General features: G+C 41.1%; 1 protein-coding gene across 2 annotated transcripts; it reads right to left on the reverse strand.

Annotated features, from left to right (window-relative positions):
• On the reverse strand, positions 1-27607 carry LOC143277639 (DDB1- and CUL4-associated factor 8-like). 2 transcript variants are annotated; one of them, XM_076582527.1, is made up of 14 exons: positions 27572-27607; positions 23454-24521; positions 21338-21447; positions 20182-20322; positions 18654-18748; positions 16731-16838; positions 14974-15001; positions 12395-12439; positions 10392-10449; positions 8422-8529; positions 7697-7827; positions 6684-6803; positions 4725-4841; positions 1-4049 (listed from the first exon to the last, which is right to left on the reverse strand). In XM_076582527.1, the coding sequence occupies exons 2-14, from the start codon at positions 24379-24381 to the stop codon at positions 3945-3947; spliced, it is 2094 nt and encodes a 697-aa protein (XP_076438642.1). In that variant the 5' UTR covers positions 24382-24521; positions 27572-27607; the 3' UTR covers positions 1-3944. The 2 variants fall into 2 exon arrangements, with proteins under 2 accessions (XP_076438642.1, XP_076438641.1); XM_076582526.1 differs by having other exon boundaries at positions 1-4058.
• Between the last annotated feature and the right edge of the window lie 322 nt (positions 27608-27929).

A 27929-nucleotide genomic window follows, 5' to 3' on the forward strand; every position in this document is an offset into this window, starting at 1 on the left:
TTTTACTTTTTACTTGGCATACCAAAGACAATTCAGGGGTAATAGTTCCAATATGATCATTTGTTGTCCTGATGATAGTTCAGGGAAAAAAAACCAAACCAACTTTATTTCTACTTGTCCTACCAAGGACAGTTCTGGGCTTATTGCTCCAAGATGAGTTTTGGTTGTTGTCCTGAGGACAGTTATGAGAAAAAACCCTGTTATTTCTACTTGGTCAACAATGGACAGTTCATGGCTAATAGTTCCAAGATGATTTTTTGTTGTCCTGAAGACAGTTCAGAAAAAAACAACCACCTCTTCTCCTTGCTTTCCCAATGTAAAAAGACTGTTATAAATATGAAAGTAACCACCAAATGTACAATGACATTGCAGCAGACATAATCCATGGTTTTCTTCCTCGATTCTTGAAATGCCGCTTTCCTTGTCTATTGGCCGATATCTATTCTTTTCTTCCCTGATCTTTTGTCTGATTAAAAAGTCTCTGATGGCTTCTTTTTTTTAAAATTTTTTTTTAGTGGTGCTGAAAGTTCACCACTTCCAGAGCGCAAATTAAGGACTATATGAGAAAATCTTCCAAGGCCAAAGTCATTTAAAACAAACCCAAACATGTAACAGCCATTGTTCTAGAAGTCTATAACCAAATCTCCCAAGCACAAAGTCAATCAAAACGCGCTAACGATGGCACTCTCTGCACATGTGATGGGAGAAATAAAGGGAGAAGATCGATCACTTCCAAGCTGACACATTTTGTCATAGTAAACGCCTTGTTTCTGACAAAACGGCCCTCTGCTGGGCTCGATTCTGAGAATAAGGATGGAACTGAGGGTGTGTTTGTGTGTGTGTGTATGTGTGTGTGTGAAGGGAGAGGGGTGGAAATGTGACAGTGACAAGAAGAGAAGGAAACGAGATCAGCTTACACTGAAGCTGACTGCTCTGCCAACCCTTTTCAATGAAACAAGTTGGAACACTGGTTGCCCAAACAGACGAGCAGAGAGAGCATTTCCACTCGTCCATCAGAGGCTTGTAAAAGAAAGCTATGCTGATATGGCCACGCAACGAGATCTGACAGTCTTGCTAGAACAATCCTCCAAGGAACTGTTGAGGGAGGCAGGAGGAGGAGAGGAAGACCAGGAAAAACAAAAAAGAGACGGACAGGGGAAACCATTCACAGAGACCCAGGCTTTGACATACAACCAACAGAGCAGGAGAATCTGGTGAACAATTCTGTGCCGTGTGTTACAGTGACTCATCACAGAGTTGAGGGAAGACGAAGGTGGTTTAGCTGTCCCAATTTGAAGGGATCAGGAACATATTACTGGCGAAATGTATACTGGTGGATGGAAAACAGTGCTGTTCGCTACAGTCGCAGCTTTTAACAAGGAAAAGAAAAAACAACAACACAAAAACACATCTTTCTTTCATGCAGAATAAGATTTACATATAACTATCCAATGGCGACATTCAGCTGAAAAGGGAAATTTTGTTCAGCTTCAAATATAACGAAGGCTCCCAGCATGATTCAGACCGCTGTCCAACCTATCCGAGCCTCTGTTCTGGCTGAACTGGAGCTTAATGGAAGGACTCGGGGTTCCCACAAATATGACCTAACGATATTCCACACTTTTTTCCAGGTATTTTCCATACCAGACTGAACAATTTCCATACCAAACACAAAGCGAAACTAGGAGAAAAAAAAGAAAAAAAGAAAAGAAAAAAAAAGCATCAATGACACAGGCGAAAGAGGCAAAAATCCAAGAAATATACCAGTATCAATTTTCATGACTTTTTTAATTTTTTTAAATTTTTTAAATGCAATAAGCTTTATTGAATGGCAGTGGTGAATGGTTTCATTAAAAGTCCAATACTTTTTTTTATTTTTTTTATCGAAGACTTTGAAGGGCAAAACTCCCACCCCCGCCCAAGACTTTTCCAGCTGTAGGAATGGTTCTCTCCCTCCCCCCAAGACTTTCCAGGCTTCCATGACTCTGTACAAACCTTGCAGGACTGTTAACGGTGTTTACTGAATCACTGTGGGTGCTGGTCGCCGTGTTGTGTGGTATGTGATCAGTCAATCATACACTGGGACAAAAAAAGAAAAAGAAAAAAAAAGTGCGTTCTCTCTCCACTCAAGCATAACACATTCTCCACCAATTTACTCCTTCAACAACCATGCAAGTTCATCTTTACTTAGCTGCCCTTCCATCATCTTGTTCCTTGTCCTAAAAAAAAAAAAAAAAAAAAAAAAGTAGAAAAAATAAGTCATATCTTCCGATTGTCAAGACTACCGACTCAATATTCCAAAAGTAATCTGGAAATAAAAATGTTCCCAACATGTCTTCCCTTTATTTGTTCTTTCCTTTTTTCTTCTTCCTTTTTTTTTTCTGTAAAGGATGCCACAGATGTGTCATATCCCCCTTCTGAGCAAAGCTTACAGGAACTTAAATTGCAAAGGGGCCAGTCAATGCAGACTTTAAAATTTATGATAATCGTTTCCAACTGGGACCATCAAAACAGCAGAGGAGGCAACCGCTCTCCCCCACTCTCTCGCCAAGAGGCCTCTAAGGCCAGCTAGCCCCCCAAGGCTGCAGCACTAAGAGCCAGTGCAATCTCGCCTCCTGGTTTGAGAGAGAGAGTCATGGTCCTCCCACACAAACACGAAGCTGTAAATGAATTCCCACTGCAGTGGAGAAACAACTCATCATACAGCTCTCACTTTGCAGCTGGCCTAACTGCCAAGCTCATGTCAATCATCGATTCAAGCAGAGCGCTGAGCCCTTATAAAAACAGTGCTAATGTGCAACGTCCCACTTTCCTGCGCACTATACAGGCTGGCTTTTGCACCCTTCGTCGACACCGCTTTCGAATTTGCCACACTGCTCTCAATCCCTCCTCTTCTCTCTCTCCCTCTTAATCCTTTTTTTTGTTTCTGTTGAAAACAGCACAACACTAAAATCTGACATGCAAATTCCTTGCCCCTACAGCTGCTTACACACGAGGAGAATTATCTCATCAGTACATACACAAGTTCCATGACAATTTTTTTTCAAACAAAAAAACAACAACCCAAAACAAACAAAAAAATGTTAAAGGAAAAGAAAAAGAGAGAAAGAATGAACTCTATTTTTACTTCCAAGTTTTCTGTTCAATATATACACCCTCTTCTACATTTCAGTCTCGTCTCGCTTCCTCCCTTTTCCCTTCGCTCTCTCGCTCCCTTTCTTTCACCGAACAAAGTGTGTGTCAGCTTATGGTCACAGCTGCACCGCTCTCTCTCTCTCTCACTCTCTCTCACATTACATTCACCCCCCTGCTTACTCCTCTCTCAGTCTCGCTCGCTCACTCATGGAGCAATCTGCAGTATGATGTGTGTGTTGTGTCCCCCCAACACCAACACAAATGGATACGAACCGGTGGTGGTCACAACACATACATGCAACAGCTGTTCATACACCAGAACATTCATTGTCCTCGAAAGCTCTCTGTCACACACACACACACACACATGAACACACAGCTGTTAATTAAACACCATAACATTCATTCTCCACAAAACATCCTCTCTCAGTCTCACACACCAAACACACCACACCAAACATGTATCATCCCACCCGGCACAACATCATCAACAGTCTGTACACCTCACACCACTTTCTCCTCCTCCTCCTCCTCTCTCTCCGCGTCCTCAATGACTTGGTCACAGTGCAGGAGGTGTGTGTGTGTGTGTGTGTGGAGGGGCGTGGGGGTGGGGTGGGAAGGGACAGGGAAGGAGAGGATTCTGTGTACAGCGAGGGCACCGACACACACAAACACACACACCTGAAGTGAGCAAGGGAGATTGGATGGGGTGGGTGGGGGGAGGGGAGGATATGGCTGCGTGGGGTGGGGTGGGGGCCAGAGGATGGGAGGGTTGGGGTGGGGGCAAAGGATGTAGTGGGGGGGTGTCACTATGAAGTCTGGCACTGCATGCGGTCCCCTGCTGCCCCATCCTGACCCCCGTCGTCCTCCGATGACTCGCTGTTGTCGCTGGAGCTGGACACTTCCTCTCCCTCCTGCCGCAACTGGAACACGGTTCGCACACACAGTTTTTCTCGCTTTTTGGTGGTGGTTTTTCATCACAACAACCACCAAAAAAACACAAAAAGTAACAATAATGCTGACTGATGCTCACACCTCCTAGGCAAATAACTTGTGGGGTTTTGGGGGTTGGTGTTTTTTTTTTTTTATCACAACAACAAAACAACAAAATAATAATAATGCAGAAATGATGCTCACACCTCCCAGGCAAGAATTTGTGGCGTTCGCAGCAACAACAAAAAAGTGATACACAGATTAAAACATATACTCCTGGACAACACCAGCTACACTGCCTTATCAACAATGCTACCCACACTTCAGAGCCCGTACTGGACTTAAAATCATCTGTCATCTACACAGACCCACATGGTGTGAAGTTCATGCTCATTTTCACTTGCGAAGGAGAAACAACAAGTACACCATACACTGGGGGTGAGCTTGATAATCCTGTGCACCTTGCAAACGGAAAAATACAGAGCCAACCAACCCAGTCCAGTCAGCTATAAATCACTGGCATCACATTTTTTAATACCTACAATTTAGGGGCACAATCAGCAAAAAAATCCACAGAAAAGAAAGAGAAGCAGGAGGACTGAAGGGAGAGGGAAGAAAAAGAAGAAGAAATACAAAAAGAGAGACTAGTGACTGACCCTTCTGCGTGCCGAGCGTCTGAAGTGGTGCATGATGAACCACAGCATCTGACCGTCGATCATCTCTGGCTCATGGTAGCGTTCTTTCTCACGCTCGCGCCGGTTCTTGCGCTTTTGCTGTGGACATTGAAACCATCGTCAAAATGACAAATCAGCCGACAGGGCAAGCATCTTGCAACCCACACAACCAAACACTGCAAGCAAGAGAACTGCTCGTCATGAAAATGTGGGGTTTGTTTTATGAGCTGATATATATCATAAAGATCTGGGTCTTTTTGGTTCGAACATTTCTATTTCAAACATATCACAAAACACCACAGTTACAGACGAGCAAGACAAGAACATTTTATACAAAGTCCTGTACTGATTTAAAGTACATCTTAGGTATAAGATGGGTGTCTTCATGGCTAGAAATGAAAAAACAACAACAGCTGAACATAGATGATTTTCAACAAAACCTCATTTTAGTCAACAGAAACCAACAGCTGGCATTATTTACAGCTTGCTGCGACAAGAAGTTGCACTTGAACAAGATAGTCGGCTTTGTCTGATAACAATTAATTTTTGGAATATTCTATCACTTGTTTATCAACATAACTATATTGCAGGAAAGGAAAATTCTTCTGCAGATATCTCTGGAAGATTTCAACTCTGTGAGGACATGAAGTCTTTACACATCGCTGTTTCTCAAAATGATCTGTGAAAATGGCATCCTTTTTCAGCACAGCATAGCTCCGTGTTTCATCTGAAGGCATGTTCAACTCTCTTGTCCGAACATTCCAGATCAGGAATAATTTTTAAATGACACGTTTAACAGTGTTCTGAACTGACAGTGTGGCACTTCAACGACATCATCAGTGAATAACACCACCACTGACCTCTTCACTGTCAAAAACCACCAATCAAAGCTGACTTCTTTTTTTTTGTGCTCAGTGCATGAACGACAAGTCTATTTTTGGCCTGACTACCTGCACTTTTTTCATTTGATATCTCACATAAGTGCTCCACATGATCACTTCACAATCATACAGCAAAGAAGCTGTTAACTTTATCAAAAACTATAGGCAACTAAACCCTTTTTTTGCTGTTGCAAACTTCATTACCGAACTAGGAATAACTTTTTAATTTTTTTTTTCCCTTTTTCAAGTAACACTAATAAAATCTGTCTGTTGTGGAAAACTTGGAGAGAAAACCCACAGTACCAAGCCAGATAAAAGGGGAGGGTGGGGGTGTGGTGGAAGTATTCAAAGCATTTATAGAAATTCCTCTGAATCTGATTTGATGGTCTGAACTTCTGATTATCAGGACCATCCTAATACATGAAGATATACATCTTAACTATGATTGTTCTATCTCAGTTGTTTACTTAGGTTTTTGTGTGAATGTGATGGAGTGTAAGAGTTGTTGTATTTAGAGTACACACACACACACACACACATGTTGGTCTCGTCAACAGTACTTTTATAGAATTAATGTATGTATTTTTTGACTTTCACTATTCTCTTTTTTATCTCTGTTTTACTGCATGTGTTTATTCGATCATTTTAAGAACTGGATAATTTGTAAAGCACTAAGAGTTTGCTTCTGCTTGTACTATAGCGCTATATAAGAATAAATTATTATCATAATTACCGGCTGTAAACAGCGTATGGCTGCCTACATGGTGGGGTAAATAAACAAAACGGTCATATATGTAAAATATTATATGTCTGTCTGAGTGTGTGTGTATGTGTGAACGAAACCTGATTGACTGATACAGGAAACGAGTGATGAGCGCCCAACCGCAGCTATCAGTCACCTCTACCCAGCCTGTAATGCCAATGACTCAAGTACTTAGAGCTTGGTCTTCAACTGAGGATAGGTACTATATAAGCATCCATATCATCATCATCATCAGCTAACCAAAAACACCAGTCTTTTTCCGAAAACAGACCCCAGAACCCAGCAAAAGAACCTCACCGTGACCAGTCCGTCCAGCTTGCTGGGGTCGTGGGCTGTGGGCGCCCAGATCTTCACGTCGTGATCCAGACCGCTGGTGGCCAGGACCGGGGCAAAGGGGTGGGGCTCCAGCACGTTCACCTGTCAATCACATCACAGTCATGCTGCAGTTCAGTATCACCGCAAAGTGCAGGGACAAGCAGGAGGCAGATGTGCACGTGTGCGGCAAGGTGAAAACAATGAAAAGAGGGTGCGATGAGTAGCAGGCAGCTCTGAGAAAGACTGCTGGAAATGAAGTTCTATCAAAATTCTTTTAAAAGACAGAGAGGAACTGCTGGCTGTAGGGAAAATGGGGACAAATGCTGCTAACAGACATTTCTGTGTGGATGTTGTTTCATTTGTGTGCTTGTGTGTGTGTGTGTGTGTGTGTGCATATGTGACAGTGCTCGACTATTCATGCGAGTGTGCGCGCTCATTCAATAACAACAATGGGTATTCACAATGCACTTTTTCCTCCTTTGCACAGTGAGGTCCAGAGCACTACCAATGAACAACTATCCGTGAATGAATGGTTGCAACAGAAAAAAAAAAAACCCAAAAAATAAACCAACAAACAAACTGAACACCACAGGACTCTATAATCAGACATGTCAGGAAGACCATGTGAAAAGAGTAAGGTATCATCACCCGGACAGCCCTTCAGAAGGTCGACGCACGAGAGGAAGGCCAAAGAAAACCTGGCACAGAACAGTCGGAGAAAAACTCATGACCCTGAAGCACACCTGGGGTATTGTTCAGAGACTGGCCCCAAAACTAGACAAGACTGGCAGTTTCGTCTCTGCCCTACAATCCAGACGATATAACTGGCAATAAATAAGTAAGTGAGTAAGTGTAAGCAAGACAAAATCAACCTGTTCCTTTTCTCTTGCACTCTTACTTTATAAAGTGTAAAACCATCCTGCCCCCCCCTCTTCCCCTGCCCCCCCACCCCACCCTGATCCCCGTTCACTCTTGCTGTATGCAACACAACTTACCACTCCACACTCATCAGCCTTCATGAACTGCACCACCTCTTCTGTCTCCTTCTCCCACAGGAAGACATGGCCACAGTCGCTGCCACTCACCACGTACTCGCTCCGTGGACCATAGAAACTCACACCTTTGACTGAAAAAAAAAAAGAAAAAAGAAATATAGCGGTGCTAAATAAATCAGGATAAGATGCAGTGATTGCTGTAGCGATTATTTCAGTGAAATCAAACGTCTATAGTGAACACATTCTGGAGATGAGATGAATGGTTCTGGGAGAAAATAAAACTGAAAAAAGACAAAGGTGAACACAATAAATTTATAATTTACTTGAACACACTGAATAAGAGCCAAATTACACTCTGGATTTGAGCAAAATTAAGTGAACATCCTGGGAGAATAAACAAATATAAACAAATGTGAATCTCACAGATAAGGACAAAGCTGTTCTTCTAAAACATGCTTGAACTCATAAGCACAAACACACAAAACATACCACACAAAAAACAAGACATAAGCGGAAAAATACAGCTACGAAATAACCACAATAATACAGACATTCTCATCAATAGAAATAGTTCTTGACACAAAATGACAGGACAGCCGAGAAAGAAAGAGATGAGAGAGAGAGAGACACAGAGAGAGAGACAGAGAGCCTGTATTATGTTTGCAGGCTTAATTTATAAATGCATGCAAGCTTCCAAGCGTGCCTGTGCAATCACACGGCAATACCTGTGGCATTATTGCGGTGTCCGATATAACGATGTATGGCACTGGCTCCATCGGAGTGGCTGTTGTCAAACAGGTAGATGTCCTCGTCATTGTAACTGCCCAGGATTTCTGAACACATACATTCCAACAGTGTGCAATGATTAACAAACAAAACAAAACAAAACAACAGTGAACAATTACCATGACAAATGCAGCAACTTAAAACAGTAAGTAAAAAATGATATATAACTTATACTCGCTTCCTTTCCAAAAAAGACTTATTTTTTCATTATTTGACACTGCAGTCAAGTTATTTTCCATGAACTAACACTGCAGTGAACTCATTTACCATGACCTAGGACTGCAGCCACCTTATTTTCTGTGATTAAACCTTTTCACACACACTTTCTCTATCTCCCCCCAACATTCTCTGCCTCACATGGGTGAGAGGGGACTGATTTTGGTAATACTGAAAACCTTGCAGCTGGAACTGAAGTGCCGCTTATCCTGAAGTGAGTGTCCTCATACCAAATCAAAGTAAAATAAAGCAGAAAATAAAAACCACCCCCCCCCAAAAAAAACACCACCATCAACAAAATGCTAACTAAGATGTCCATGTAAAACACAAATACTGCCTCACAATCTGAGAGAAACTGACAACGAATTGAACGAGGCTTGGCTGCCTACCAAAACTGTCTTTTGGCCAAATATTCACTTCTTCAGTTTTTCCCTGCAGGTATTAACTCACTCCGGACGACAAGTTTTCTCCCTTGCTTTTCCCCACAGACAGCCCATTTGTAAGGGTTTGGAAAAAAATTACAAAAAATACAAAATACTGTGTAAGACAATCAAATCTTTCAGAACTGGTTTATTACGTGTTGAGCTATTACATATAAAAAAAATCAAATTTCTCATCTTATTTTTAGTTTTGCCATATGTAGAAAATACTACCAATTTTTCACCCCGAATCACCATACCCATGCTCGCTTTCTGCATCAAATTTGCTTTCTTCTTCGTCATCATCTACCTCTTCAATGTCCGACCCTTCAGCAATTCAACTACTTCGGCAACCCTAAAACATTGCCGTCACTGCCTTGTTCGCTTCACAACATTCTGAGAAGAGGCCGCTTTGCTAACAGGCTGGCACGCGAGCAGACGACCAGTCAGTGACTTTGTCAGCGTGTGTGCGAGACAGGCCACACATCCCAGACTAACCAATCATACTGTTCGATTGCGGAGTGACCCAGAATAGCGCACTCTGCTTGGCTAATCACAAAATCATGTGTACAGCGCATGATGGAATTTTACTTTCAGAGAATGCTATTCCATTCCTTTGTCCGAAACCGAATACGTTTTGTGTAGGAATGCGTGAGCATTCCTTCATCCGGAAAGAGTTAAATGTCTCTTACAAGCTGTGATTCATGAATTTGATTTAAAAAAAAAAAGAAAAAAAGTTGACTTCATTAATGAAAGTCCATCAGATCACTGACTCCACCCATTCATGCTAAACCAGATACCCACTTCCTGATCCACAGTACTGGACCATTCTTTCCTCGTCCTGTCAAAAACTGCCTTCCGAGGAACAAGACGGTCTCACATTCATTATTTGCTTTCTGTTTGTGGTGTGCTGTTTACAGCTCTGTCAGCATGGTCGGGTCTGGCGCACCCATCTTCGTATCAGACCCCCACTACTTTTTGCGAATGACAGATCTGACTAGCTGCCCAGTACTCACATTAAAAATCCAGGTCAATTAGAAAAACAACTTGGGTCTTCATAGCATAAAATATTTGAAACGGATACCCTTGCTAAGCAGCCTTCACCAGTCTTGAGCTGTATATCTCCTAAAACACAAAGTTATAGCATTACACAAGATGCGTTTTTTTGTTGGTTTTTTTTTTTAATATTTCCAAAAACAACAACAGAACAGCCAGTGCCAGCTGGCTGGCATACCCAGGAAATCAGGGCTAACCCAAGCAAGGCCTCAACTCACCTGTGCCGTTGTAGTTGTAGCAGGCACACGTGACGTTGGCCTTTGCAGAGCTGCTCTCCTGTAACGCCAGTCATTCACAGGTCATCAACCAGTCACAACAGACACAACAGCCCAGCGGTTAGAGCACTAGAGCTTGAACTGTTGGGTCTTCCATTTCAATCCCATCTGAATCGGATGGGTTAAAGATTTTTTGTGTGTGGTTTTTGGGGTGTTTTTTTTTTTTATCTCCTGGGTCAACATACATGCAGACCTCTAGTGCCTGAACCCTCTTTGCAGAACATCACTTACACACTTTAAAGACCCAGCAATCCATGTTGGTGTTGGTTGGGTTGTGGAAACACAAACCAACCCAGCATGCGCATCCCCCCAAAAATGGAATACAGCTGCTTAAATAGCGGGGTGATCAGTGTAAAATGATACAAGACGATGTGGGAATCGCAGCCCATTATAAAAAAAAAAAAAAAAAAAAAAAAGGAAAAAAAAAAACAGAAAAAAACAACAAACACTCAGGCAAATATTGACCAGTTCAGTGAAATGTCAACACACATCACTAATATATAATGAAGTTAGCAAAAGACTTTTAATCTTTTCAACTGCAAACATTCACATCCATAAACATATTCAGAGCACTACCATCACCATGACGGCCACAGCCTCACACATCATGAACACATCACAGGACAAAACATAATTCTCGGCTCATTCATTCTGGGGCTTCACTCTCCCTCTATTTCTTCATTGCTGCCCTGATTCTCTGCATGATCTTTGCAAAGAAAGCATATAATCAGAGCCTAATACATAATCTATACTGAGCATAATAACATGTATCATTAGAACCTCCTATATTTTTATACTTAAGAACAAGTATGTACATATAATTAATTTTCTAAATAATCTAAACTAAGATTAGGAATATATCTAATCACAGCCTTCTATATATCTATAGTAAGAAAATATGTAATCAGAGCCTTCTGTAAACCTACACTAAAACAGTAAGATCATATTCAATTTCAGCCTTCTATGAAATCCATACTTTAAAATAATATATATTCAGAACCTCCTGTGTAATCTATACAATGAGTAAGGTAATAATCAAAGCCCTCAAGCATTCTGTATGTACATAATGAAATAAACTGGAATAATTTTTTTTATAAACCATCCTCATCCCCATTTGCAGACCAATCAATCCCATGACCTGACAAAAGTTGCTTTAACATTCAACTATATGTGCAAGAAGCTTTGACAGCAACAACTGGATTACAGCTTGTACGTTTTCAATTCACTCTCAATTTTTTTCCCCCCCATGACATTCAGCTTTCAGTCATACTTTACATGACATGTTTGAGGAATATTCCACTTTGTTTTCTTGACAATATGTGTCTGTATGCATGTGTAGTTCAGTATTTACAGGGAACCCCCCCCCCCCCATCCCCCTAAAAGGAAAAGTTTGTATTATACTCCATGTTTGGTGATACATATACTTACCATGTCAAACTGATGCAAACTTGCCCTATCGGTTTGCTCTGCTTGGCCAAATTTCACGCGGCCAACAGTGAAAGACGCCCCTTCTTGCCCGGTCCGCTCTTAGCCAATCAAACGCCTCTAAAAGCTATAAGCACTGAATCATTCCTTTGGCCAAGGCTCTCCACGCCATCTTGTCAGGTTTTCGCTCTGTCTCGTCTTACGCTTTTTTTGGCTATTAAGCGTTAAAATTACATTTAATCTAACGCGTCAAAAGGGGCACTGGATATGTACTGATAGAAGGGAGGCAATATACTAAGGGAGGCTACTAGCCGCAGCTACTTTCAAGTTCTCAGCTTGGGGCAGACTTAGTCGTTTGCACAGGACAGGGAATAAGGACCCCTGCCAGAATCTGCATCAGTGGGTCACAGTAAAATATGTGTAATTAAAACGTCTTCTAACATGTGCTGTCCTCGTCCTTTTACACAAGGGTTAGAGAAAACCCATGAAGCGGGAAAACAGCAGTTCAACAATCTACTCACCAGATGCTGAGGGCAGTACTTCCGCACAATGCCTCCATTCACGTTCTGAAAGAACATTGTCAGCGCACAATGTCAACAGCTCATACACAACAACACCACTGACAACAGCAAAAAAAAAACAAAAAACAAAAAAACAACCAACAACAAAACCCAAATGCATGTTTGACCAAACTCTTCATTCACACAGAACATAAAATTTGAGGAGAGGTGGGGTGGAAATTAAGTACTGGGCAAGAGCAGTTGTTCTGTACAATCATATCACACACACACACACACAAACACACACTGATAGTAAAACAAATGCACTTTCAGACAGAGAAAAGACAACGACAAAAAAAAAAAGAAAAAAAAAAGAGTAGCCATGCACTGTGGTGACAAGCTCTTCCCAGGTGGGACAGAAAAGCCAAGAAATCTGTAACAAAAACAAAACCAACACACAACAAAACTTTGCCGATCAACATTCCCCGAGGTCAGGCCAAGTCCTCACGAACACCAACATCACTCCTCAGCAAAGGACACAAGGTCTCCTCCAGTGAGTGGACCCACAGCCACACAACACAAAACAGCATCCCATGGACAGCCTTCATCTGGACCATGACACTAACGAAAACAAGAGAGGCAAGGCCTTCAAGACTCACTTGTGATACACTGGAAAAAAAAATCCAAGCTTTTTATGTATTGTGTATAATTTCAAAATGTAATGTTTAAGATGAGAAAGATCAGTTTAAAGTGAATTAAGTCCCCTAGCATTAATTAAAGAGTAATTTCCCTTTTTTACTATCTGCACCAAAACGTTTGCAAAATAAATAAAACTTCCATGCTTAGCAAAAGAAGTTCCTGTTTAACAAAAAATGATAATAATGACTGCTCTTGTTGTTGGGTCAGAATATCAGATCAAAGTGCCAAGTTTAGAGAATACAAAAAATATAAATATAACAGTAAATGCAGTTTACATATAATTAGGCTTCTTTTTTTAATTTTTTTGTACCCATCCAAGAGGTGCAATATTGTTTTAAACAAGATGACTGGAAAGAACTGAATATTTCCTATTTTTATGTCTAATTTGGTGTCAACTGACAAAGTATTTGCAGAGAAAATGTCAATGTTAAAGTTTACCACGGACACACAGACACACGGACACACACACACACACAGACAACCGAACACCGGGTTAAAACATAGACTCACTTTGTTTACACAAGTGAGTCAAAAAGCCCAAACATGCCTACCCCACAATCTGGCTATCAGTACAGCAGCCTCCAAACATCTGGAACAATACCTTGTCACTTCTACTCCCTGACACTGTGGTTCTCACAGCTTGCTGCACAGCCAGAGACGACAATCAATGCTGATCTGCCTTTGGCAGTGTTTCCTAAACATCCTCTTCTGCTTGGGGGGAGTCCTGTCAATGTCGTCAGTGTCAGCAGATTCAGGGGGGGGTGTTGTTTGAGGGACGTGGTGGCGGTCTCCACACTGGGAGGGACGCTCACTCAGTCTGGCTCCGCGACTAAGCCATTATTGTCATTAGTAGGGGGCTTAGTAGGTGGTGTCCTAAGTACGTTTAAACAGAACAGGCACCACTGAACACCACTGAAGTGACTCAGCAGCAGTGCAGGGTCTCCTCTGGTGTGTGGCCTCCTAGTGACCTATCATCAATGGTTCCCTGTGGACTTGCCGACGCTGGAACAGCGAAGGACGAACCCGGGTGTGGTCGTGTATGGGGGAATCTAAATGAGCAGCATGGGAGTAATGCCACTGGAACGGTGCAAATGATGGGGCAGCAAAAAAAAAACAAAAAAAAAACAAAAAAAAAAAAAAAAAAACACAACTTCTTCACGGCTTAAAATTTATTCAGTGTGGTTCTCATGTAAGTTCTTCTTTGTCACCCCACTGAATGGCCGATTCATTACACAGCCTGGATTTCCCGTTTCGAGAGAGAGTGCTGGCACATACGCTTTTAAGCTGCCATTGCGAACATATGAATAAATCAACTGAAAGCAATACTTTCGCCCCAGAAGGGCTAAATATTTAATGTATTTTTTTTTAACAGTGACATTTTTGTTGGTGTGTCTGCATTATATTAAAAGCAGTGTACAAATTCCTCTTATCAGATTAAAAACAAATAAATACATTTTTAAAGGAAAAGAAAAGGGAAGGTGTGTGTGTAGGAAGTGTGGAGATGAGAGGTGGTGTCAAGGGCGGCGTCGGAGGCAGGAAAATCAATTAAGAAATACACATTACTGCAAAGCGATAAAGAACAATTCTGACAAATATGGGAGGGAACTACAATACAAGGCCACTATTCATATTGAAATCAAGCAACCCCCTGACACATTATCTCTTCCACAATTAATTTCTGCTCTTCAAAAAACAACAACAACAAAAAAAAAACAAAAGAGAACTAAACAAATAAACAACAACAAACAAACAAAATAAAAAACCACACGACCCTCTGCCTTCATTATTACAAAACCATTTCCATTTCAATAATCTAAGATGGCTTCAGCAGCACGAAATGAAAGTGTTACAAAAAAAATGAATCAAAAATTAAAAAAATAAATATCTTGGTGATCTCTTACCTCATTTATTTTTCGCTTGTCATAAACTCTGAAAGGAGACAACATCACAGCATTAGGAACAAAGCACTGAGCAAAATGCAGCAACAAACGTCGAGAAAAAAACATACATGTGAAGTCATCGCTGTCAAGTAGTTGTTTTTTAATACACCAATAAATGCGTTTATATATAACATAAACAGGATGATAGACTGAACTATCTTAACAGCCATTTCTAAAACCATGAACATGGAGCAAGCAGTTCTATGTACATATGGACTGAGAGAATCTCAGCGCACAAGTACAAATCCAACACTTGCTAGAATTTTTCCCCCTTCCACTGGATCTCGAGTGGTGGTCTGGACGCCAGTAATTCGGATGAGATGTTAAACAGAGGTCCCATCTGTAGAAAGCACTTTAGCACATGTTAAGAAACCCAGGGTAACAAAATGGTTGGGCCTGGCAAAATTCTGTAGAAAAATCCACTTTGATTATAAAAAAAAACAAAAAAACCAAAAACACAAAAAACCACACACTTATTGGCAGGGAAAAACTAAAGGTGATGCTGCACTGTAGCAACATGCTGTCTCTGAGGAGAGCAGCCCCAATTTCACACAGACAATTCTGCTGTGACAAAGAGCAATACAATAACCGACAATGCACGCCACAGACATTTTCCCTACCCTGTTTTGGCCAATGTCACACTCAGCAAAGGCAGGACAAGTGTTTCCTTATCTCTGCAACGTTTGACACTGCACCCTACCCAAGCTGAATTACTACTGCCCATCCCACTCCGTTCTGAAGCTGTGTTACTATTCACACTGGCCAAACTGAGTTACTGACACAACCTAGGCCAGAAATTATTGCCCATACTGAGCTGCTGCCCAAAAACTGGGTCAGAAATTATTGCCCACACTGAACTGCTGACTTAAACTGGGTCAGAAATTATTGCCCACACTGAATTACTGACTCAAACTGGATCAGAAATTATTGCCCACACTGAACTCCTGATATAAAATGGGTCAGAAATTATTGGCCACACTGAATTACTGCCTCAAACTGGGTCAAAACTATTGCCCACACTGAATTACCGCCTCAAACTGAGTCAGAAAATATTGCCTACGCTGAATTGCAGCCTCAAACTGGGTCTGAAATTACTGCCCCCACTGAATCACTGCCAAAAACCGGGTAAGCATTTACTGCCCACACTGAACTACTGTCTCAATCTGGATCAGAAATCACTGTCCACACTTAACTGCTGCCTCAAACTGAGTCAGAAGTTCATTAATACACACTGAATCACAGCCTCAGCGTCAGAACTTCATTAATACACACTGAATCATTGCCTCAAACTGGGTCAGAAGTTGATTGTTACACCACACACTGCATGATTTTCAGTTGAGTCCGACTATGACCATCAAAACAGCAGAGGCAACTGCTGTCCTGACTGTCTGGGCTAGAATCTGAAGACAGTGGAGAGTGTCTTGCCCAAGTTTGATCCCCACTCTCCCAGCCAAGAGGATTTTAGGACAGTCGGTGCTGCGATCTTTCCCCAAGGGTCAACCCCAAGGCTGCAGCACTTACAGCCAGTGCAATTTTGCCTCCTAGTTTGAGAGTCATAGTCCTTCACTAAATAAGCTGTAAATGTCACAAATTACCCACACTGAATCAATGTCACAAACTTTTTTTTTAAAGTTCATCCATATAATGTACCATGACCAAAAAAAGTAACAACTGTTGGGGGGTGGGGTGGGGGCGGGGAGGTGTCACCCTGTCCTGACCTGATGTAGTGATCACGCCCTCCCGTGCAGAACTCAAAGGGGTTGACAGGGTTGGAGTGGATGGAGTACAGTGCCACCTTCATGTCGTTCTCCTTGGTTACCACCAACCTGAAAACAGCACAGCACAGCACAGCCACGACTTACTACCTTCCCATACCTGGTCACCCTTAGCCTGGCCTGTCAACCCTATGGTGAACAAGTCACTCAACATACTCCTTTCTGCACCCAGTCGCCGAGGCTAAAGTTTTTAAGTAAACGTTGTGGAAAAACAACCAGGAGAATGATGATGATGGTTATATGGCACTATCCTCGATCGGAGACCTTCCTCTTCTTCTTCTGCGTTTGTGGGCTGCAACTCCCACGTTCACTCGTATATACGCGAGTGGGCTTTTACGTGTATGACCGTTTTTAACCCACCATGTAGGCAGCCATACTCCGCTTTCGGGGGGTGTGCAAGCTAGGTATGTTCTTGTTTCCATAACCCACCGAACGCTGACATGGATTACAGGATCTTTAACGTGCGTACTTGATCTTCTGCTTGCGTATACCCACGAAGGGGGTTCAGGCACTGGCAGGTCTGCACATGTGACCTGGGAGATCGTAAAAATCTCCACCCTTTACCCACCAGGCGCCGTCACCGTGATTCGAATCCGGGACCTTCAGACTGAAAGTCCAACGCTTTTACCACTCAGCTATTGCGCCCGTCAGATCGGAGACCAAGTTCTAAGTGTGTTGTAAGCAAAGTCATTTGCACAACAGGCTGCCTGCTTGGGAAGAGCCGACAGACAGCTGCCACTGGATGCTCATCATTAGTTTCATACATCATTCAATCAGGCTTCAGTCACCCACACATACACACTCATACTGACGTGTAACTTTTTTTTTTACCCCGCCATGTAGGCAGCTCAGCTCCGTTTTCAGGGGTGTGCATGCAGAGTATGTTCTTGTTTCCATAATCCACCCAACCCTGACATGGATTACAGGATCTTTAATGTGCACATCTGATCTTTCTGCATGTGTACACACACACAAAGGATGTTAGGCACAAGCAGGTTTGCACCTGTGTTGACCTAGGAGAACGGAAAAATCTGCACCCTTTACCCTTCAGGTACTGTTACCCAGATTCGAACCTGGGATTCTCAGACTGCAAGTCCAATGCTTTAACCACTTGGCTATTGCACCCGTCATGCAGATGCAGAAGTGGCCAAATCCTACCCATAGCCAAGTGTGTCATGGGCTCAAACTGTGAAGACTGAAATCATACATGCATCTTTGGAAGTGTTGCTAAAAATTTCCTGAATAACACTGCTGGCGTCTGCATAGATATCTCAGCCTGGTTGACGCCAAGATATACAATGACAATACGGCGTTGTCAAATGGTCCCAAACTTAAATGCCTCCCTCCCCCCCAGCCTCCCAGCAGCATCCTCATCACCATGGCATCATTATCAAAATGTAGAAAAAAAAATGTCCCCAAAGATGGGGTGCACACAAACACAAAAATCTCTCCAACAACTGCATATCATATCAGATGAACGGGAATGACACAGCCGTGAATAAAAACTGTCAATGGATTGTAATCCAAACTTTTTTTTTGTCCTTAATAAAAAAAATATTCAAACATGTTTTCTAACATATTACTGACAGTTATGAATTCCAATAGTCTACCCTGTCTATAAAGTAAGATAATCAAGATTAACTTTTTTGAAACGCCTTCTTTAATTAAAAAAAAAAAAAAAAGATTAGTCTGTGTCGAGTAAGTAGAATTAACAACATGACAATTTTTAGGCCTTCTTTGATTAAAAAAAAAAAAAAAAAAAAAGGAAAAGAAAAAGATTTGCCAACGTCTAGTGAGCAGAATAAACAAACAAAAACAACAACAACAACAAAAAAACCTAGACACACACAGCATCACCACACTTACTTGTGGGGTTTATCTTCCCGCAGGTCTATTTCGTAGGTCAGGGCGTCCTCACCACAGCTCAGAAAGACATGAGGGGAATCATACTCCAGGGCCAGCTGCACATCAAACAAGGCACCACCCATTCCATAATTGCTGCATTCATCCATCAACATATGCTTCTGTTGCGGGTTGTTATAATAACAAAAAATTAACTCTCTCCATACGAACGGCGAAAGAGACGACGTTAATAGCATTTCTCCCAAACTACCACCATCAAAATATTACAAGCGGAAGGCTCTTATACTGAAGAGGTGAATATTGACAAAGAATACCACAAGTCTGACGACGGAAGCTAAAGGCTGGATCATTGAGACACCCACTGGACATCCGAGGGGTCTGTGTAGAGGAGAAGAGAGGACTGGCCGTACTGAGTGAGTTAATATTTTATATAGCACTGATTCTTGTGTAGAGACAAAGCAAAGCATTTTCACACCAGTCATTCACACACACGCATAACTCTAAACTTGAGAAACTGAAGACAAAAGAAGAGGCAGAGTGAGTCTGTCTTGGAAAGAGGTGCGTTGCAAGACCAGACTTGAACGAGCTGAGTGTGGAGACCTGACAAAGCAAAAGAAGAAGTCCACATGCTCTAAAGGCAAGGTCCAGAGGCAGAGAAAGAACGGAGGCCGACTGTGGAGGGCCTGAATCTGGGTATGCGTAAACAGAGTGGATCTGAAGCCCATGGTAGACAGCAAGATGGGGTGTAGAGGTGAAGGCAGCCACAGAGATAGGAAGGGGCAGATTTCTGAATACATTTGTATCATGTGCTGATCTTGTACTTTATTCTGTGTGTGAGACAGGAAGCCAATGGACATGTTGCAAAAGAGTTAAATGGACACGAAATAAAAAAAGTTTCTTGGAAACATCGCAAGTAATAAAAATGCAATATTTTTCCTAAGATAGTATCCAGAAAATCTTGCATGTCATAGGATAATAAGAACATGCAAGTTATGTGAGGAATGTATTCACAGTACAAATATCAACACTCAGAACAGCAACAGTGCAGGCACTATCACCATCAAACTTCCTCCTTCTCTTGAAAAATATAAGAGTTCAATCTGGTTTTTCATCACAAGATCTTCTTATCAACAAAAAAAAAAAAAAAAACAAAAAAAAACCTTGAAAACCCCAAGTGAAAGTCACATTATTCTGAGTACTTGCTTATACCCTTTCAATAATCATTGCAACTGCAGGAACTGTATTTTTAATTCTTTTTATTATTTCTTAAAAAATTCTTTTTACAATTATCTCATTCAGGTGGAAATTTTTTTAGTGTTTTATTAATCACTGACAGAAACCATGTTGTTTTTTCAGTAAAGAGATCCAAAATTTAAAAAAAATTTACACACACACAAAAAAAGATTTTTTTTTTCTTTCTAACTTTGAAAAAAAAATTCTCAGAAACTTTTAAACTTGTATGAACCCTGTCTGCATCAGTCACACATACACACACACAATGTACATTAAAGCCCAGCTAACCAAGCCTTACCTTGTGGGCGGCCCCTCGGTGCTGTGCCAGCTTCTTGGTGCTCTTGCAGACCCCGGTCAGGGAGAGCTCCGCCAGACGAACCTGCCCATCCCGGGCACAGCTCACCACGTGGCAGTCCCCACTGAAGGGCATGAACTTGGCCTGTACACAGCACACACACACACACACACACATAATGACACACACACACACACAATAATCACAGTGTTAAGAGTAGGAACTAGGATGATCCAAAGGTTTAAATTCAAAGTAACAGAATGGAATGCTACCAGTGCGATCAAGCACTCTTAACAGAATGTTCAATGGAAAACATTGTAGCTTGTTTTTCAAAATAACAGAATGCCACCAGGGTGATCCACCACTCTGTTTGTATTACATAAAGTTCTAATATGGAAAATCTTTCTGTATTGTTACTATTTGGAAGCTTCTTTCATGACATGTTCTATGGTGTGATTTCTTCTAGTTAAAATGTCCTACAGGTATTTAAGCCATCCTCAGAGCAAACTGGCAGGAAAGTAAAACTAGAAAGTTGAAATTCTGCAGAAGTAGTCTTGTGACTATGGCTTTGCATTCAAATGCAGAGCTCTTTCGTTTCCTGGCTCAGTACAAATTTTGCTTCTTTTTTTTTTTTTCCAAGTAATATATAATGCTCATCTGCTTAACTCACTCCCTACTGGGCGATTTGTTAGCATGTGTTCCTCTGTGTACTGAGCGTTTTGTATAGGTTTTTTTTTTAAAAATGTTAAAAAATAACGAGTAAACACGGTCTCTCGAAATGTGGACACACAATTGTTAAGGTATCAAATAAAGAGAGAACAATGTTTCATAACTCTTAACTTCTAGTTCTAAAATGCATTCTGTACAGCAGGACGTAAAAAATGATATTTTTTCATGACGTAAAATGTGAGGGTGGCTCTCACTTCTTAAGATTGGTATAGAAAAAATGGGTCAATTATGTTACACTTACAGTATACAAACAAATATGACAATGAAACAAATATCTTAATTTAAGGTGATGAAGTATCAAAACCTTTACCCTTCGTAAAGTTGGATTCACTTTGAATTGTTCAACATACTGTCAATCAACTGGTAAAGCTACATTCACCCTGAACTGTTCAGCATACAGTCAATCGACGAGAAATGACAGTGAACACACCTGAAAGACATTACTGCGATGCCCACTGTCATAGATGAGAGCACGGCGGTTCCGTATCCAGTTCCATAAGACAATGTGAAGGTCATCAGATCCACTGGCCAGCAGGGTCCCTGCACATAACCCAGGTGTAACCCATTACCTAGAATAAGATAAAATTGCTGTAACTGCACAAACAATTTGCACAGCACAGCTGTTCATCAATTACATTTCAAAAGCCAACACGATACTTAACCAGTTCAGTGCCAGAGAAGTTTGTAAAAAAGTGCTCTCCCCTTGTCAGGGAATTTTGAGGATTCGGGAGTAATAAATCACAAAAAATTCTAGCACAAAAGCTATGGGCGATACAGAAAGAAAATAAATGTTTTTGTGAAGGAAAATGAGTGTAGATTCTGCTTCTGGACTTTTTTCCCCCAATTAGGTTGATTGTAGGTAACTGTTCAGGCATGTAACGTCAAGATAATTTTTCTACAACAAAAAAGTCTATTTCCACCTCTACATAATGACATCCATAAAGAAAAGAAACAAAATACAGCTAGAAATAGCAAGCCTGTTGTCAGATTATACCTGTAGAAGAAATTAAAACAAGCTATAACAGTATATACTTATGAAAACAGCTCACAGCTCTTGCAGACATGTAAGTAAATCACTGTGCCAATAATGACAAAAGTGAGTAAAGTCAACGTAAAAGGTCAATCACAGTCCCGGAAACTGAACTGGCAAGCTTTCTGACAGCAAAGAGTGTTTGCAAGTGAGAGGGTGAAGTTCTTTGATGACATTCACTCCTTTCAAGTTGCACATGGGCCAATTAAAGTGTCTGCTGTGCATCCAGCCTGCCACCTCCTCAAACAAGTCATCCCTCTGATTCAGCAACAAAAAAAAAAAAAAAAAAAAAAAGGCGTTAAAAACAAAAAGCATGTGTTTCACGACCAGTGCAGGTTCAGCACTGCATTTTGTGAAAATCGTGGGGCACTGGCGGTTGTCGATTGCCTTCTGTCTACTTTGAAATGTGAGTACACTCTTCCCAGAAGCCACGCCCCCTTGATCACCTCTGGCTGGCATTCGACCTATCGTCCTACATCACTCCTCTCCCTCTCTTCTTCCAACACTAGGCTGTACATATTCTGTCAGTCATAACCAGCTGTTCAAAAACACTGTCTGACTGGATGGACAGACTGAATTACCATAAAATGGTCTGTTAGTTTCATAACTGTCGTTGTCAATCACCTTTGTTTTCAAACCGATCATTAGACAAGAGATATCCTTCTCCATCGCGGAAGCTGTCCATAATCACAAGCAGAGCTTTCAGAATTGTGTAAATCTGCTGACTGTGATTATCTGCTTTACTGGACACAGTTTTCAATGCATGTGTTTGCACATGATGCAACCCCCTTTTCCACGTGCGTATCATGTGATCAGTTAGCAAATTATTATAGAGTAGAAAGAGGTCTTCTACCTGATGTAAGTTCATTTAAATAGTATTTTTATAATTCAGACACATCAAACTAAGTCAGAGTCTGTTTTTGTGAACTGAACCAAACTCCAATGAAGGAGTCAGTTTTATAGGCACTATGGCAATACTTTTTGTACGACGTCAGCTGACGTCTTATAGGCACTCTACAGTCTACTGGTTAATACCAAACTTTCATCACAATCCTGAATTCAAGAAGTTCAGGATGAAGTCTGGGTGTGTTTTTTTTTTTTTTTTTTTTTTATTTTTTTATTTTTTTATTTTTTTTTTTATTAAAGAATGTCTTTTTTTTTTTAAATTGTTTTTAAATTGTAATTTGTAAACATAGGTCAGGTCCATAGTTTAATCACAAATGCACAATCAGCATAAACCATCTCTATATTTATCCAAGGAAAGCTGTCCCATAGTGTTTCAACTTCAAAGTTGTATGCATGCACATGCATCGTATGCACCTTATTCTACAATTTTTAAGTGTCAAGCTTTCAGAGAAAAAGAAAAAAAAAAGAGAGAGGGGGAAAAAAAAAAAGGCAGGTTCATAATCAATGAGGGTTGAGCAACAACTGTTTCGACACTTAACTTTGAAGTCCAAACAAACTTTTCTTACCAAACTGTAACCGCATGTGAAAAGAAGCCTAAGCACTTCCTTACCTTCACGGTTGAAATGCAGAGCGTTGACACAGCCTTCATGGTACTCCATCTTGTACTGAAGGGTTAACCTCTGAACCATCTGCAGAGACCCCTGCACCTTCTCGCGGAACATGGAAGGGGGCGTACAGTTGGACGAGCCGATCTCCCGCTGCCTCAAGTCCTGGATGGCTCGCCACTTGTGCTTCGGTTTGGGCCCCTCCTTCACCTCAGACGCCTCTTCCTCCTCACTTTTGTCTCCGGTCTCCATGGCTGCGTCATCCTCCAGATCGTCGTGGTCTTCGTCTGAACATTCACTGCTCGACAAAAGAGCGTGCCGTCGTTTACGTTTGGCAGAGGCTGAATCAACAACAGCATCGTCTTCGTCATCATCGTCGTCCTCTTCCTCTTCATCTAGATGGGACCCCCCTTCTGGTCCACTGGCACACGCATCAGAACTACTGACACCATCAGCCGTCTCCATGTTGACGGAACTGTTGGCTTGGAAATCGGCCGCAGCACTGGTCTCGTTGGGGGAGATGTCAGTGCTGTCCAGGTTATTGTCTGAGAAGGACGCATCCACGTCATCCTCCGGCTGGCTGGGACTGTCCTCGGACTTGACCGACTCGGAGTGGGAGAGGGAGAACCCAGTGCTGTCCACAAAGCACTCACTGACACTGTCCCCACAGTCCACATCTGACAGTCCGTCCTTGGTGCTGGCTGACGGGGACTTCTCCACATCGATGCCACTGTCGTTCTTCTGCAGCTTTCGTCCGCCACCCCCAACGTCCCCTTCGCTGCTGCTGGAGTCTGGCAGTCTGGCGTCTTCCCCACCGGCTGACATGGTCTGTTTGGGGGATGTGGTGCCATCACCAATGTTGCCATTTCCTCCACTTTCCACGTCTTCGGACTCAAGTCCTGCGCTGTCGGGTAAAACTGCTGCTTCCGCCATTGCTGAATCAACTAGTAATTATACAAACAGGAGAGAGTAGTATTGCAACTGATGCTTAGCCTTCATGAGCAAGTAAACGCAGTTTTATTTTGCTGTTCGAGTCCACTGACATCATCTCTCTGTTTCTCAACAGATCAGTTCTGAAACAGACAAAGTCAAACAAAAGGCCATAAATATACACATATATACACAAAAAAAATTAATAACAAAAAAACACACAACTTCCGAAAATAATGCACCACATGAACCCTGATAAATGAGAGGGGCCAGAAAGCAAAGAAAAAGGGCCATTCCAACTATTCAAGTCACATACAATTTGGAACATCACCACTCGGGCACTGTAAGCAAAAATGGTGCATGAGAGAAATCTGAGAATGCATCCTTAGAATGCTATCAGGTACCCTTCATACAGTAGCCCTTCACCAGACTCCCAATGGAGCAACAGCACAAGGAAGACCAAGGAAGGCATCATCCCCATGGTTTAAACCAATTGAAAATGAGCTCAGGAGAATGGTTTTCCTTGCTGGAATAAGCAAGTCTGGATAATAGCAGAGAAAGGCAACAGCAAAATATCTCTGGTGGTGTGCTTAAAGTTACATGCTACAATCAATGCATGAACCTGATGAAGTGAGTTAAGCAAGTAAGAAGCTGTATTTCATATATAAGCAATGAGCAACAAGACAAATGAGAGGCATGCACCATTAGAAGAAATCACCAGATAAACCAGAAATATACACGACTGGAACTTGTGGAAGAAATTACAAGACAAACAGAAGTAAGCGCCATATGAAGGAATGTGTCAATATTGTGGGTGCACTGTAGTCTGAAGCCGTAATATAGATGATGGGTACTGGTATGGAGAGGGTTTTTTTTTGTTTTTTTTTTTTTTGGGGGGGGGGATTGAAGAGGAGAGGGACTGTAATTTACACTTTTTACTTTTGCTGCTCCATCTGCACTTATCAGGCTATCCTCTTAGTGTTCACCTCAAATCACACATAATACAGCTGCACCCAAGGTCATTCGGTCACAGCTCCAATCTTTTCAAATTCAGACATTTTCTGGAGAACCAGACAAGAGGTTTGAAACTGAAAGGTGGTGTGCTGGCTCTGAAAAAGGTCCCAACATCCATACAACTTTTTGCAAGGATAAAGAATGGGGGCATGGCAGATACTGTAACATTTGGGCTCCAACCCTGATGTAGACTATTTTAAACTTTAAAGTGCTAACCACTGACTTGACGGAGTCACATTTAGTTACAAATTATGAACTTTTCATAGAACGGACTTCAAGTCCAACACTGTGATGGACCATTTCAAAGTTTTAGTTGTGAACTAACCACAGATTATGACTGAGTCCACTTAGCAAGTTCGTACCCAATACGTGGTTGAAGATACCTTGGTGCTTATGGCACAGAAAACAAAACAAAAGTTACTTGACTGCACTCTGTCTCATTCATATAATTTTACTCTTGTTCTCATATTTTCATTGACAGAAGGCTTACTTTGTTTTGCTGGATACATCTATATACTGTATCTGGATCTATTCTATTATTAAAGTAAATGTCTTTTAAAAGATTATCAGAAATCTTAAAAAATTCAAATAAATAGGTGAAAATGGGAAAGTAGAAATGTACATGGTTGAAATCAGAGAACTCTTGGGGGTAGGAAGTATGACTCGACATTCACATATCAGTGGCCAGGGCTTAGAACATTAACAGCTTTATCCATGTTTTCTCTGCTGATCATTTGTCAACCATTCTCAATGAAACATTGAAATGATCATGCTAGTCTAGCCACAAAAGACTGCTGCATCTCAGTAAATGACATAACAAAACTTAGTTTAATTTATTTGTTTAAAAAATCAAAGCAAGTGAAGGATATTCATTAGGATTCAATTAGTGTATCAGGCTTTGTACATAAAAGCAGACGTCAATTTCACAAGAAGCCAAGGATGGCGCAAAAACTTCATCCACTAATAATGCCTTTGTCTGTCTCATTTGGTAATGTCAGCATCTGAATCTTCTAAAGCTCACATTATTTTGGAGCTGAAAATGGGAAACATTCCGTGTGCTGTCTGCTCACTTCATCTCTTTAATAGATAATTTTCAACATGTAAGCGAGTGGCTTAGTTATCAAATTTCTGAAAGAGCTCTTCACTTATAACAAAAGCTGCATGTTTTGTGGGGCAGACATCTAAATCTTACATGAGTTGGTGAGAATCAATGACACTGTTTTAAAACCATCAATGTTTATTTTAAAACATGGTAATGCTTATCTGCACTGAATCGACATTCTACCTGACAGGTTAATCAAAACATTCATTATAATAATTTATTCGTTTTGCACTACCTGCTGGATAGTAGTTAGTAGTTCTTTATTCTGTTGGTGCTGCTTATGTTTTGCTGTTTGTTTCTCATTCTTAAAAAATCTAGAACTGTGTCAATGACATGGTAGCCTACTACTTTGAGTGTTGGTCTTTCAATCTGTATGTCCTGGGTTCTATCAGCATCTGGTGGGTTCAAGAATCAGCAATTTATGTTGGTCATGTTACAGAATACATGAGAGTTTGCTTTTGCTCTATCAACTTAAGTATTACCAAAAGGCATTATAACAATATCAATATTCTGTCCTGTAGATTAACTATAAATATTTACATAAATTTTGATAAATCTATCATGTACCGCTGTTTTACTTCATTTTTCAACAATCCTACTTATCAACATCACTATAAATATTCTAACTAGAACTCGACTGCAACAAACATGAAAGTGTCATCAGTGTTTCAGTACGACTGTCGAACAGTCTTCTCAATTAAATGATAGGATCAGATGTTAGTCTGAACAATAAAACTCATAAAATTAAAATGTGGAAGATCTGATTAGACTGTAGTGTACCAAAAAACCATCGTCCTCATATGTCATTTATGTCAAAAACAACATCCACATGAATCCATCTCAAACACAAGCGCAACTGAACAAGCAACTGTTTGGCAGCCATATTGAGAAACGAAAAACTGTCAGAGCAAAACCAAAACAAACCTTCCAGCTGCATCACTGACAAGCCAACATTCATTTCATGCATAAAATATATATCTACGTTTACAATACTGTTTCTACGTCAATTTCATTTTATCAATACATTCCTTCATGGTCTGCCACTTGACAAATTTGTTTCCTTTCTGTTGTGCCTACCTCCTTCCTGTGCTCGCTCTTGCTGGATCGGTCTTGTTTACCTCGATTTGACGTCAAGGTCCGCAGGAACGAGTCAGTGCGATTTGATTGGATGGTTATAATGTTCGTACCCATGTCTGTTGTTTTTCACTTTCCCTCCTCCTTTTCCAAAAATAACTTTTTTTTTCTTTCTTTTTTTGAACAACCACCTTCTTACGAAATGTCATAAGAGATAACAAATATCAATAAATAAAAATAAGCCAAATGAGTAAGAACACATGTGTGTGTTTACATTTTTATTGGACAATAACTTTGGGTGGGCGAGGGTGTGTGTGGGTGTGAGTGTGTGGGGGATGGGGGGAATCGAGGGGGTTGGAGT

The sequence above is a fragment of the Babylonia areolata genome, chromosome 34 (assembly GCF_041734735.1).
Source record: "Babylonia areolata isolate BAREFJ2019XMU chromosome 34, ASM4173473v1, whole genome shotgun sequence".
Classification (NCBI taxonomy): domain Eukaryota; kingdom Metazoa; phylum Mollusca; class Gastropoda; order Neogastropoda; family Buccinidae; genus Babylonia; species Babylonia areolata.